Raw genomic sequence first — 12,431 nt, 5'->3', positions numbered from 1 at the left:
TTTAGTACAATTTTGTTTTAATTTTTTTTTTAATTATGGGTTGTTTAATATGGAGCCAAAATATATATTTTTTTTTTTCAAAATTTGGCCCCACAACGGAAAAATAATAAGTATTTTACTTTTAAATTAGAAAAAATTGCATTTGATAGACATTTCTCCTAGAAAACGGTCAAAATGGTCCTTAGGGGTTGGATTATTTTAGTTTCATATATACTACGTAATTAAAATAGTCCTCAATGTATATAAATATCATTTTAGTCTTTTGTATATATCACTTAATCAAAACAGTTTATTATTTGAAAAATTGGGATTAATTAGACCCTAAAACGGCCATATGACACCCGAAAAAAATATTATCTTGTTAAAAGTTTAAAAAAATTACCAAGAAGGTTTCACTATTAATATTCACTTTTGACTATACACACGCCTAGCAACTCCAGAAATATATATATATATATATATATATATATATATATTTTTATTTTATAAAATGATTTGTGCTATTTAATAATATGAGTAAAATAAAAAAAAGAAATTATTTTATTTTTAAAATATTGAATAAATAAAAGTGAACGAAGGGAGTATTAAATAATTTAAGTGGTATACATGTGTCCTTGTGGAGAGAGTCCTAACATGTGGAGTGAATCCATAAGCAAACGTTGGAACTTGTAAGAGTTCAAATGACAAGACTAAACACTAGACAATTTTTTTAACCTGCTTCCTCGTCGTTATCTATATGGGTGTGACTCCTTTGTTTCTGATTTCTAGACTTTCTTCACTCACAATCACAATAACCACATGTTCCTGTATGGACTTTGAGCAAATCCCAAGATTTTAAATAGATTAATCAGTTCATTATGACCACAAATTTAGTTCACAAACATATGATTCAATAAAGTTTCCATGTGAACATTGAAAAAAAGGGGGAAAATTTGTTCTTTCTTAGACGCCACTTCACTGAATTCAAGAACCAACTTGTAGTCCTGTTTATCTAGAGAGTTGAGTTGATTTTTACTGTGTTTGATTGGGAAAAAAAATGGAGGGGTGTAATCAAGAAAGGTAAAGATTGGTTTTTTCTTAGACCCATTTTACAGAATTCAAGAACTAGCTAGTAGTCCTTATTGGTTACTGTTTTTGATTGGGGAAAAAATGGTTCTTTTGTAGATCCTTTTCACAGAATTGAAGAACCAACTAGTAGTTCTTTGTTGATTTTACTGTGTTTGATTGGGAAAAGATTGGCTTTTTTGCAGACCACTTGATAGAATTCTAGAACTAGCTAGTAGTTCCTTGTTGATTTACTGTGTTTTGGGAAAAGATTGGATTTTTTGCAGACCACTTGACAGAATTCAAGAACTAGCTAGTAGTCCTTGTTGGTTTACTGTGTTTGATTGGAAAAAAATGGAGGGGTGTAATCAAGAACCATAAAGATTGGTTTTTTCTTACATCCATTTAACAGAATTCAAGAACTAGCTAGTAGTTCCTTCTTGATTTTACTGTGTTTGATTGGAAAAAAAAAAAGGAGGGGTGTGAACCCATTTGGTGAACACTGCATTGTAAAAGAAAAAGGGGAAAAGATTGGTTTTTTGACCCAATTCATAGAATTCAAGAACCAGCTACCAGTCCTTGTTGATTTACTGTGTTTGATTGGACAAAGAGGAAAAGATTGGATTTTTCGTAGACCGATTTCACAGAATTCAAGAACTAGCTAGTTGTTCTTACTTACTTGTTGATTTTTACTGTGTTTGATTGGAAAAAAAAATGGAGGGGTGTAATCAAGAACGGCGGGTTAACGTTGCAGCGATGGTGGCGGCGATGGAGGAGGAGGAGGTGGAGGAGAGTAGTGATGATTGTAGTTCGGATGATGAAGGTACTGAGGATTATCGAAGGGGTGGTTATCATGCTGTTCGTATTGGTGATTGTTTTAATGAAGGTAGATATGTTGTTCAAAAGAAGCTTGGTTGGGGTCATTTCTCTACTGTTTGGTTGGCTTGGGATACTCTCATGTCTGTACGTTTTCTAATCACCCCTTTTGCTTTTGTATTTGTCTTTGGCTTAGTTTAGAAAAAGGTGTAGGTAGGATTTGAATTTTATGAATTCTGTTCTGAGTTTAAAAATGATGATTTCAAGTGCTAATAACAGGGTTGTTAATTTAATATGTCTACATATTTAATGAATTTCTTAAACACAAGTAACAATTAAACTGTCTTAGCAAAAGCTACTGAATTAGGCCTAACTCGTTAGACCCTTTCTTGGAATTGTCATAATCTGTTAGTTCTAGGATTTAGGGAGATCAACTATTGCATTTTGCTCTTTTCATGTGTCTCTTAGCTCTATGTTTTAGATTTTCTAGCTTTATTTTGGTGTTTATGATTCTTGTGTGAGCTTAGAATCCTATTCAAATGCAGAGGCAGAACTAGGATTTTGAGTTGGTGTCCTAGATTCTAGAAAATGTAGCTTATGGGTTTCTTGATAAATTGTTTATGCACATTAAGTGGATTTTTAAACACAAATACAGGGTTGAGCCAAAGCTGTTGTCAAAGCTCTAGCGCCACTCCTGTCTAAATGGTGCTGAAAGAAATTGAAGATTTATATAGCCGACCTCAACTAGTTTGGAATTGAAACATATATTGTAATTTTGATGTTAATGTGTGATATATGATGGATCAAATGTTGAATATTTAGGTTGCTTATCAAAATTTTAGTAGTTAGGTGCTTTTAGTTGAGCTTTTATGTTATAGCTCTTCAAGATAATAATAATAATCACAATGGTCTACAAGCCTTTTTGATTCATCTTTGGGCTAGTTTAGAGGAAACACTTTCTTGGAATTGTCTCAATCTGTTAGTTTTAAAATTGTGGGTGATCAATAATGGCATTTTCCTCTTTCACTGTGGCTCTTAGCTTCATCTTTTGGATTTTCTAGCTTTACTTTGGTGTTAATAACTCTAGTGAGTTGTGTGAGCTTAGCATCCTATCCAAATGGGGCTAAATAAAACTTGAGGATTCATATAGCCAACTGAAACTAGAGGCGCATGTTGTAATTTTTATGTTAATGTGTGATATATGATGTAAAAAAAGGTTGAATCTTTAGGTTGCTTATGAAACGTTTAGCAGTTAATTGCTTTTAATTGAGCTTTTATGTTATAGCTCTTCAAGATAATAATAATCATAATCTTAGTGATCTACAAGCCCTTTCTATTCATCTTTGGCCTAGTTTAGAGCAAACCCTTTCTTGGAATTGTCATAATCTGTTTGTTTTAGAATTGTGGGTGATCAAGAATTGAGTTTTCCTCTTTCCTTGTGGCTCTTAGCTTCATCTTTTGGATTTTTGTTGCTTTACTTTGGTGTTAATAACTCTTATGTGTTGTGTAAGCTTAGCATCTTATCCAAATGGGGCTAAAGAAAGTTAAGGATTTATATAGCCGAATGCAACTAGCTTGGAATTGAGGCGTATATTGTGATTTTGATGTTAATGTGTGATATATGATGGGAAAAAAAGTTGAATCTTTAAGTTGGTTATCAATTTTTTTGCAGTTAATTGCTTTTTATTGAGCTTTTATGTTATAGCTCTTCAAAATAATCATAACAATAATAATCTTAGTGGTCTACAAGCGGTGCACGCAGTCTGGCTCGCGAGTAAAATTTTTGGCCAAATTTAACTAATTGTGCATAGCAGCAACCTTCAGTAATTCATGATGAATAGGAGCTTAGGTTAGCAATTCTGAATTGGTAGTAATTTCAATGTGTATATTTTTGTTAATTATGCAGAAATTTGTAGCATTGAAAGTACAAAAGAGTGCGCAGCACTACACGGAGGCAGCAATGGACGAGATCACTATTCTAAAACAGATAGCAGAATGTGATCCCGATGATAAAAAATGTGTTGTGAAGTTACTGGATCATTTTAAGCACTCGGGTCCGAATGGTCAACATGTGTGTATGGTTTTTGAGTATTTGGGTGACAATCTCTTGACACTTCTTAAGTATACTGATTATCATGGACTACCTATTCATATGGTTAAAGAGCTTTGTTTTCATGTTCTAGTGGGATTGGATTATTTGCATAGACAGCTTTCTATCATACACACCGATTTGAAACCCGAGAATGTACTTCTCTGTTCCACAATCAACCCGTCTAAGGATCCGAGAAAATCTAGAAAACCTCTTATACTTCCTAATCATAAGGATGAGGGTTATGTATCGAATGAAATTTTGACTAGGAACAACAGTAAGAAGATTAGAAGAAAGGCCAAACAAGCAGCTCAATGTTTTGCGGAAAAAGACTCTGGACAAGATAGCTCAGCTTCTGCGGAGTCATCTGCCAATGCAAATTCAAATGTGGACATGGTGAATGGTACGTTTGATTTTTTTTTTTTTGATAACCGTGGTGTCCGGGCCAGGTGCGCACACCTCGGCTAATTTCACGGGATATCTGTCACCTCGCACCAGGCACCGGCAACAGGTACTAGGTAACTCTTTCCATCAAGGTTAGGGCAGATGGGAAGAAATTACCTAGTGTTTTGTCTCTACTGGGATTGAAACCGAGACCTCATGGTTCTCAACCGATTCCTCTGTTAATACTAATAGATTGTCAAATGCTGATGCTGCAACAGGCAGCGGGAAAGAATACGAGGGTCCTAAGAAAGGCAGCTGTTCTACAAGGAGGAAGCTGTTGGAGTCGGTCAGCGTAAAGTGCAAAGTGGTTGACTTTGGGAGTGCTTGTTGGACGTATAAACAGTTCACGGATGATATTCAAACTAGACAGTACAGGTGTCCTGAAGTTATCCTTGGATCTAAATATTCAACCTCGGCAGATCTTTGGTCCTTAGCTTGCATTTGTTTCGAGCTTGCAACTGGTGATGTGTTATTCGATCCTCACAGTGGTGATAACTTTGATAGAGATGAGGTACTTGTGCATTACTTCATTACTACTTTTTTTTGGTTGGAACTTTATGTTTGTGTTTTGTTGTTGGCAAATCAAAAGCCTTCCCCGGAAAACCATAGATATAGTTTCCAAATACTTGTTAGAGTCCAAAATATGATTAGAGAGGGAAATAAATGATTTTCTGAAAGAATTTGAGTATCTAACCTAAAAATTTTAAGGCAATAGATGGAGTAGTTCAATACCCTTATAAACCCATATTGGAGATCCTTAAATAACTCATGCCACAAGAATATAATCGGCAGTCGGCACCCTTCTTCAGCTCATCCAACATAGTTTCTTGAGTTAACACGTGAACTTTTTTGCAGACTATTTTTTTTTTTTTTTGATGAGGTAAAGGTTTATTGACTAAGTACCAAGAAGGTACCAAGAGTTACAAAAGACTGCTGTGAATATCCACACAGTCAATTACAACATCTCCCTAGCAACTCCAGAAAGTCCATATATTGATCTATATGACTATATTATCACAAAGGTACAGTTCTCCAGATTTGTTTCAAAGCTTTATGTGTTCCCTGGTGCTGCCAACTCTCCAATAATTCCTTCACACTCCGAGGCATGATCCAAGCGATCCCACAAATGCTGAAATTTTTTTTTCCCAACATAGTCTAGTTATTCTGCAGTGCATAAGAAGGTGATTCATGGTCTCCAACTCTTCTTCACATAAGTAACATTTATTACTCAGTGCAAAGCCCTTCTTCTGAAGATTATCCTGAGTAAAAGGCAAGCTCCCCGAGCTGCAATCCAACCAGAACAAGCTAACCTTAATTGGAGCTTTAGTTCTCCATGGCCAAAGGTTGCTCTGATACAATGTGAGGGAATCTTGGCATCTAACCCACAAGTTACAGGCAACGGATGAAATATTTCTTTATAATCCCCTTGGGAAGCCCTTACCCAACCCATTTGGTATGGTAATATAACTCAACAAAGGTTATACAGACACTGTGGATGGAGGAAGTAAAAAGGACTAAAAAGGGAACAAACTGTACAACATGGCAAAAGATTTAAAAGAGAAGGAAACTCTTATTGTTGTATGAGGGAGATACTCTTTTATCAGCTCCTCTGGTGCTTTAGTTTTAGTCAGTCAATTATGTGACATTAAGTGATAGATGCTTATGTGAACAAATCGACCAAAAAACTAGAGGAAGATACAGTGAAAACGTGGTTTTTGCTAATCCCTGCATTTAAATGTAAAATCTGGAGAACAAAACGTACATGCTCTCCTGAGCATTATTTCCAAGTTTTATCTTCTTCCATGCCACGTCACATATCTTTCTCTGACGATGTTTTGGTTCTGTTTTCATCAAAACGTGGATCATCATGTTAGTTATTCCACTCTTAGTCATCAGTGCTTTTATTTGTTTTCATCAGTTCTTTTATTTGTTTTCTGCTAAGTGAACCCTGTTTTCTATTTGAAAGTCCTTTCTTTGTCTGGTTAGTTTTGCTTTTGGATATTTCGTTGTCAACCGTGTAGATGACCAGAATTTGTGAATCAACTACATCAGTTATGCCTTTTCATGATAAATGGCAAGCCACACTTTCCATGTTCTTATGGTCAATTTGTGCTAGTTTAGTACTCAATCTTTCAGTAATGATTTGCATATCAAAACTATACCTCTTTTCTTTGCAGGATCACTTAGCACTAATGATGGAGCTTCTAGGAATGATGCCACGAAAAGTAAGAAAATTCGTGTAATCACTTCAAACTTTTTTGAATCATGTTTTTATCCTTTTTGTAGTCTTATAAAGTTTGCTATTTTATTCTCAGATTGCTTTGGGTGGTCGTTATTCACGCGGCCTCTTCAATAGACATGGTGACTTGAGGCACATCAGACGGTTGCGTTTTTGGCCCTTAAAGAAGGTTCTAGCAGAGAAGTATGAATTCAGTGAGCAAGACGCAAAGGAATTGTCTGATTTCTTGGTCCCAATACTTGATTTCGTCCCAGAGAAACGGCCTACTGCAGCTCAGTTGCTTCTTCATCCTTGGATCAATGCTGGTCCACGCCTTTTGGAACCTTCCTTGCCCGATATACGATCTAAAACTATTGATACTCTAAACTCTGAGAAAACCGAGAAACAGAATGAAGAAGAGAGGGAGGCAATTGAGGTTGGAATTGGGAAACTAGCTATCAACAAGAACATAAAAAATTTCAAAAGTTACTCGGTCAAATTCTGATACTTAGCAATTTTAAGAGTTAACCTATGTTGCTCGGACTCTTCAAAAGTGGCGACGGGTGCAGGCTTGATCCTCCAAAAGTAGTGCATTTTTGGAGGATCTGACACGGGTTGACAACATTTTTGGAGAGTCCAAGCAAACATAAGTTTTTACCCGTTCATCTCAATAGATGTCGAATCTATACTACCCTAGTATGAACATGCTCTATTATCAAGATGATGTTTAACGACGTGCTCTACGATTCATTAGCATAGGGAAACATGTTAACTCTTCTTTCCAGAAACAAGGGACCTACTTCACATCCTAGGTGTTAGCAGGTACGATAAAAGAGTCTCCTCTTATCTGTCTCTCCGAGTTTCTACTACTAAGTAGCACGTCTGCTATTCAATCATCTTGTCGTTAAATGAAGCCCGTGGTTTCATAATGAGGATACTACAAGGTAAATGTAATAGTGAAAAAGGTGTGTGTGTGTGGACCAATATAAACGAGTCCCCTCTCTATTTGTCTCTCAGAGTTTCTAATACTAAGTGACACTTCTGCTATTCAATCATCTTCTCGTCGAACGAATTCTGTGGTTGAACAATGAGGATATTACAAGGTAAATGTGAAAGTGAAAAAAATGGTGTCTGGGGACCAAATATATGAGCTGCTCCAGAACAAGCATGCAAGAGCAACTGCAGATGAAAGCAATTTATCAACATGTACAAATAAGGATCATTTCTATGGCACGCTTTCTTGAATCCTTGTCATGTCTATATAAAATTCATAATGATTTTGATATGATGCTTGTCTCGAGCATTTTAATTTTAAGTCCATTTGTTCACAGCCATTCCATTTCACAATTTATTCAGTTACACCGATCTGGTTGTATTTTTATGATTTAGATCTATTAAAAAAGAACTTCTCTTGAACCTTTTGTATTTTTTAATCTTTAGAAGTAGGCAATGTTGTCGAAGGTAGGGGTAGGGGTAAAGGTCTGCGTACATTCTACCTCCCTAGACTCCACTTGTGGAATTATACTACATATGTTGTTGTTGTAATGTCATCAAAGGCTCATTTGAGACGTGTTTAAGCCCTGAAGCTCAGAAAAGCTTGGGAGGAGAAGTATGGGCAAGGCGCTAAGGTGTGTGCTTTACCATGCATTGTATCTTTAATCGAGTGGCACTAAACAATAAATATAACCGGCAAAGAGATATTAATTGTTAAGGAAAACATCATGAGTGAAATTGTTACTTTTTCTTGTATTACATATATGTATATGTTTATTTTTTTCTTCATCACTTTTTTTTTTTTTTCAACTGAAGTCCTCACTTCAAACTGCGCTTTGTGTTTAAAGAGCCAATAGACCAACACTTTTTAAAGCTCTTCGCCTTTGACAACACTGGAAGTAGGGTAAAAGAAAGTAAACATTTTTAAGGACTTGTGAATGACAGAAAACAAACTGGAAATGGAAATCCAAAAGGTAAGACAGGAGAAATCGACTTCACAAGTGAATTTGGAGGATTATGTAGCATTTTCACACAATCACATGGTGTAAAGAAAAAGATTTAAACAGCCCCATGAGCCACATTCACTTCAATTATTAGGAGTAAAAATTTATTTACACTCGGTATTTGTATCAATCCAATGAAAACGTAATTTGTTATGACTTGCGTGCCATAATTCTGATTTTTTTTTCTTCCTTATTGTTTTAGTTTTAATATCACGATAATTCAGCATGATTTGTGAGTAATCCAACATGATAGCTAGTTGAATATAACATGAACTCACACCGTTTTGTCATGACTTGCATGCCACAGTTCACTAATTTTAATTCCGCTTAACAACATCAATTTACCATTTCTGTCGCTCAACTTAAGAGTATCTTAGACTAGAATTTTATTTATTGAACTTAAAATGATCAATTCCCAAAGAAATTTTAAAAGCAGGGATAAAATTTAAATATCGTCCCAAAAGTATCCTTTTGTGCAAATCGGCTTTCCATTAGTTGTATTTAACTTTTGCATCTTAATTTAGAGCTCCACGTTGTGGGATTCACTGGGTATGTTGTTGTTGTTGTTTATCTTAATTTAGAGCTACGAGAAGACAGCCTAAAATCCCCGTCACTTTCATAATGAATTAATCTGAATAATTAAAAAAGCATGTGAACCAAACGAAAACAGCGTATTTGAACTACAAGTAAGTTCAAATTATAATTATATCACCATTGACGACTTCTGGAGTTCTGGTGATTAATTAGAGCTAATTAGAACTTAGCAACATGATCTCAAGTCAAGGGGAAATCAAGAAATGTACTCAATCAGTTCATTAGTATATTATTAATCTGGGCACCCACATTAAGCTACAAAGTTGAAAATGTTATTTTCTAGAGGAATCTTTATATGTCAATATTGCAATTAATGACTCTGATAGTCAATTTATGTGCTTGATTATCACAGAAATCACTTATTTTGACTAAATAAATTCCTTCCACTAGCTCTACACATGCGTACACAAGTGTTCTCCATAATTCTTCTGATAATGGGTGATAAAGAACAAAAAGGAAAACACTAGACGTGGAAAATGGACAACATGAAATGGTCGTTCCAAATTGCTTCCCAAAATAATACTCCATCCGTTCCATTTAAGTGTCTTACTTTTTTTTTGGTTCGTACCAAAAATAATGTCTCTTTCTATATTTAATAAGTTGACAATTCAAACATCCTACGTGGCAAGTTTAAAACCATAAGATTCAAAGTATTTTTTGCTACATCATCCATCTTTAATTTAAGATCACAAGATTAAAAAAATCTCTCTTTATTTCTTAAACTTTGTGCCAAATTAAACTAAGACGCTTAAATCTACAAAGTTCATTGTAGGTTTCAGAAAAATAGAACAAAAAAGATTCTTTTTTCTATCACCCAAAATGGGAGTGAAAATGTATCAACAAAAAAATGTGTTCACGTAAGGTACAGGGAAAGACTGCATCTAAAGAATGTGTAAACAAACATTAGTAGTTATTTCACGACTCAAACTCATGATCTATAGGCCACACCAAGATAACTTAACCATTACCTATAATTTCATCACACATCACTTCGGTGCATGATTTTAAACTTACTCAAATTCGTTTCAACTTTTACCTTTTTCCCTTGCCTAAATTAGCGGGTTACCCTCATTTAAAATTGCAAAAAATTGATGATTTTAACTGAAAATCATTATTAAACCCCCTCCGATCGAGATTTTAAAAAATAACAAAATTGCAACTTGAAGCATTCTCAACTCTCAAGCATGAATTGCAATTGAGTATAAACACATCAATCTCCAACTTTTCCATCATCAAATGAATTGTCCCAAATGACAAGAGGGATGACGAATAGTACATGTGATGCATCACGTTATACAAGTTGTTATCAAAGGACAACAGTTATTGGACCATAAATAATTTGGTTGTCCGGTAAGTACTCTCCTCCATCCTTAGGCAAATGTTTTGATTTCAAGTCCCGGAAATGGAGTCGTTTGTGATAGAGAACATATTGTCCACCAAAGTAAAACTTTCCGGCAAGAATCTAGATTATTCAGGGCTCAAAGGAAATACCACACCAAACAAGATAAAAAAAAGAAAGAAAGAAGAGACAGAGTAATAATATTGTGTGGGCTGGTAAGTATTTCTCCGTCCTTGATTAGAGGTCTTGGATTCGAGTCTTGCGAGTAGAGTTGTTTTTGATAGAGAATGATTTATCCCCAAAATGAGACTTCCCTACGTAAATATAAATTGCTCGAGTCCCAAAGCGAGCATTCTATACTGAGGAGGAGGAAAAAAAAAAAGGACAAAACAATTATTGTCCTGTTCTTTTAAAGTTAAACCAAGTCTTTTCAACCTCATTTTCTTGGGGTATCAGAATAAATGTGGTCTTTTCAAGGTGATCGAAAAGCACAGGCCAAAAGACAAGTGTTAAGGCCTTGGCCACACGACTCAACAATCATACATCACACCAACTCAATTAGTTTAATCACTGTGATGTTAACCAAGCATTAAGATATTATATTTCAGATCCCGTGTTTGGGTGATTGGGTCAAATCTCCCCTTAACAAATGATCAACATTAGATTCCTTTCATTTTAAATTACGTGGGGATGACGTGTTTGAATACAATAACAACGACTTAATCCATAAGCAAGTTGTAGTTATAAATTATACGGATCTATCATTGTTCAGGTTGGTCAACTTACACTCACGTTAGTCCAATTTTGGTATTGTGAAGATTCAACATAAGTTGACTAATTTTATTTGGTGATTATAGTGGGAAAACTAGTCAAATACTAATACAGTTCAAGAGAAAGTCTGACCAAAAAACACATCAAAACATAGATTCGATTTGAACTTGCTTGTAGAAAGTGGTAAAAATGGCTGATGGAATTGATGTAGGAACAAAGTTCAAGTTTACCAGTTCGTTAGAATGGTTCAGCGGCATACAACACTACACGTTCACTTGAAACCTATTATAAAAATGGTTGTCTCGGGCCTTCTCTTGAATTCTGAAAAAACTCCATTCCGCTGTATCAACTGTGCTACTGAAAGTTCTAGGAAAGTCCAAATAGGAGAGCACAAATTTTGACGTAGGCTTACTACTTAGATGCTTCATTACAAAGAAATTAAATTATTCTCATTATCTTGCTACAGAAAAATCTAGTGACACGGGTAACACTAGCTTCAGTTTTTTCTCCTCCTAATTTTAAAGAACAAATAAATAAAAACAGCTTGATGCACTGTTAAGTTTTCTTATGCTGTAAATTCAGAGAATTGTAGGACCACATTAGGTCCATTTTACAGTAACTTAATAGAAAGAATCATAAATTTACTTCAACATCAAGTGACCACCATAACATAGTGAAGAATAAATAACTAAGGGTAGAATTCAGCGCACTAAGCTCTTACTATATACAAAGCAGAGGTGGATTCAGATTCGTTTGCGTTTCAAGCTCTAATTCTTTAAAATTACTAAATTCTTAATTAATAATTTGTAAATATTTGACAAAAAAATTAATATAAATATATGGTTCGGACAAAAGCTACTGAGTTCGGCCGAACCCACACCTGAAGGGCTAGCTCCGCCCCTGATACAAAGTCCATAGAATTCTCGGACCACATTAGGTCTATTGTACAGTAAAATAGAATGAAAGTTAATCATAAACTTCAGTCAACATCAAGTGACCATTATAACTTGGTGACTAAAAGAAACAAATGAGGGCAGCTTCAAGTACACTAAGCTCTTACTATACGTGGAGTCCCGAGAAGGATTGGACCACATAAGGTCAGTAGTACAACAAAGTTAA

At 35.1% G+C, this 12,431-nt stretch overlaps 1 protein-coding gene across 1 annotated transcript; it reads left to right on the top strand.

Moving 5' to 3' along the window:
• Positions 1-667: 667 nt before the first annotated feature.
• LOC132057388 (uncharacterized) lies at positions 668-7,992 on the top strand. Its single transcript, XM_059449981.1, has 5 exons — positions 668-2,007; positions 3,767-4,352; positions 4,612-4,904; positions 6,571-6,618; positions 6,709-7,992. The coding sequence occupies exons 1-5, from the start codon at positions 1,759-1,761 to the stop codon at positions 7,114-7,116; spliced, it is 1,584 nt and encodes a 527-aa protein (XP_059305964.1). The 5' UTR covers positions 668-1,758; the 3' UTR covers positions 7,117-7,992.
• Positions 7,993-12,431: the final 4,439 nt, after the last annotated feature.

The sequence above is a fragment of the Lycium ferocissimum genome, chromosome 5 (assembly GCF_029784015.1).
Source record: "Lycium ferocissimum isolate CSIRO_LF1 chromosome 5, AGI_CSIRO_Lferr_CH_V1, whole genome shotgun sequence".
In the NCBI taxonomy this organism is placed as follows: Eukaryota; Viridiplantae; Streptophyta; class Magnoliopsida; order Solanales; family Solanaceae; genus Lycium; species Lycium ferocissimum.
The sequence above is the reverse complement of the archived record's forward strand: the minus strand, read 5'-3'. Positions and strand labels throughout refer to the sequence as shown.

Excerpts from the sequence above, each read along its gene's own strand:
- LOC132057388 (XM_059449981.1), top strand. The coding sequence starts at position 1,759 with ATGGAGGGGTGTAATCAAGAACGGCGGGTTAACGTTGCAGCGATGGTG. Across the intron at positions 4,353-4,611 it reads AAATGTGGACATGGTGAATG|GCAGCGGGAAAGAATACGAG; the intron begins GTACGTTTGATT and ends ATGCTGCAACAG. Across the intron at positions 4,905-6,570 it reads ATAACTTTGATAGAGATGAG|GATCACTTAGCACTAATGAT; the intron begins GTACTTGTGCAT and ends TTTTCTTTGCAG.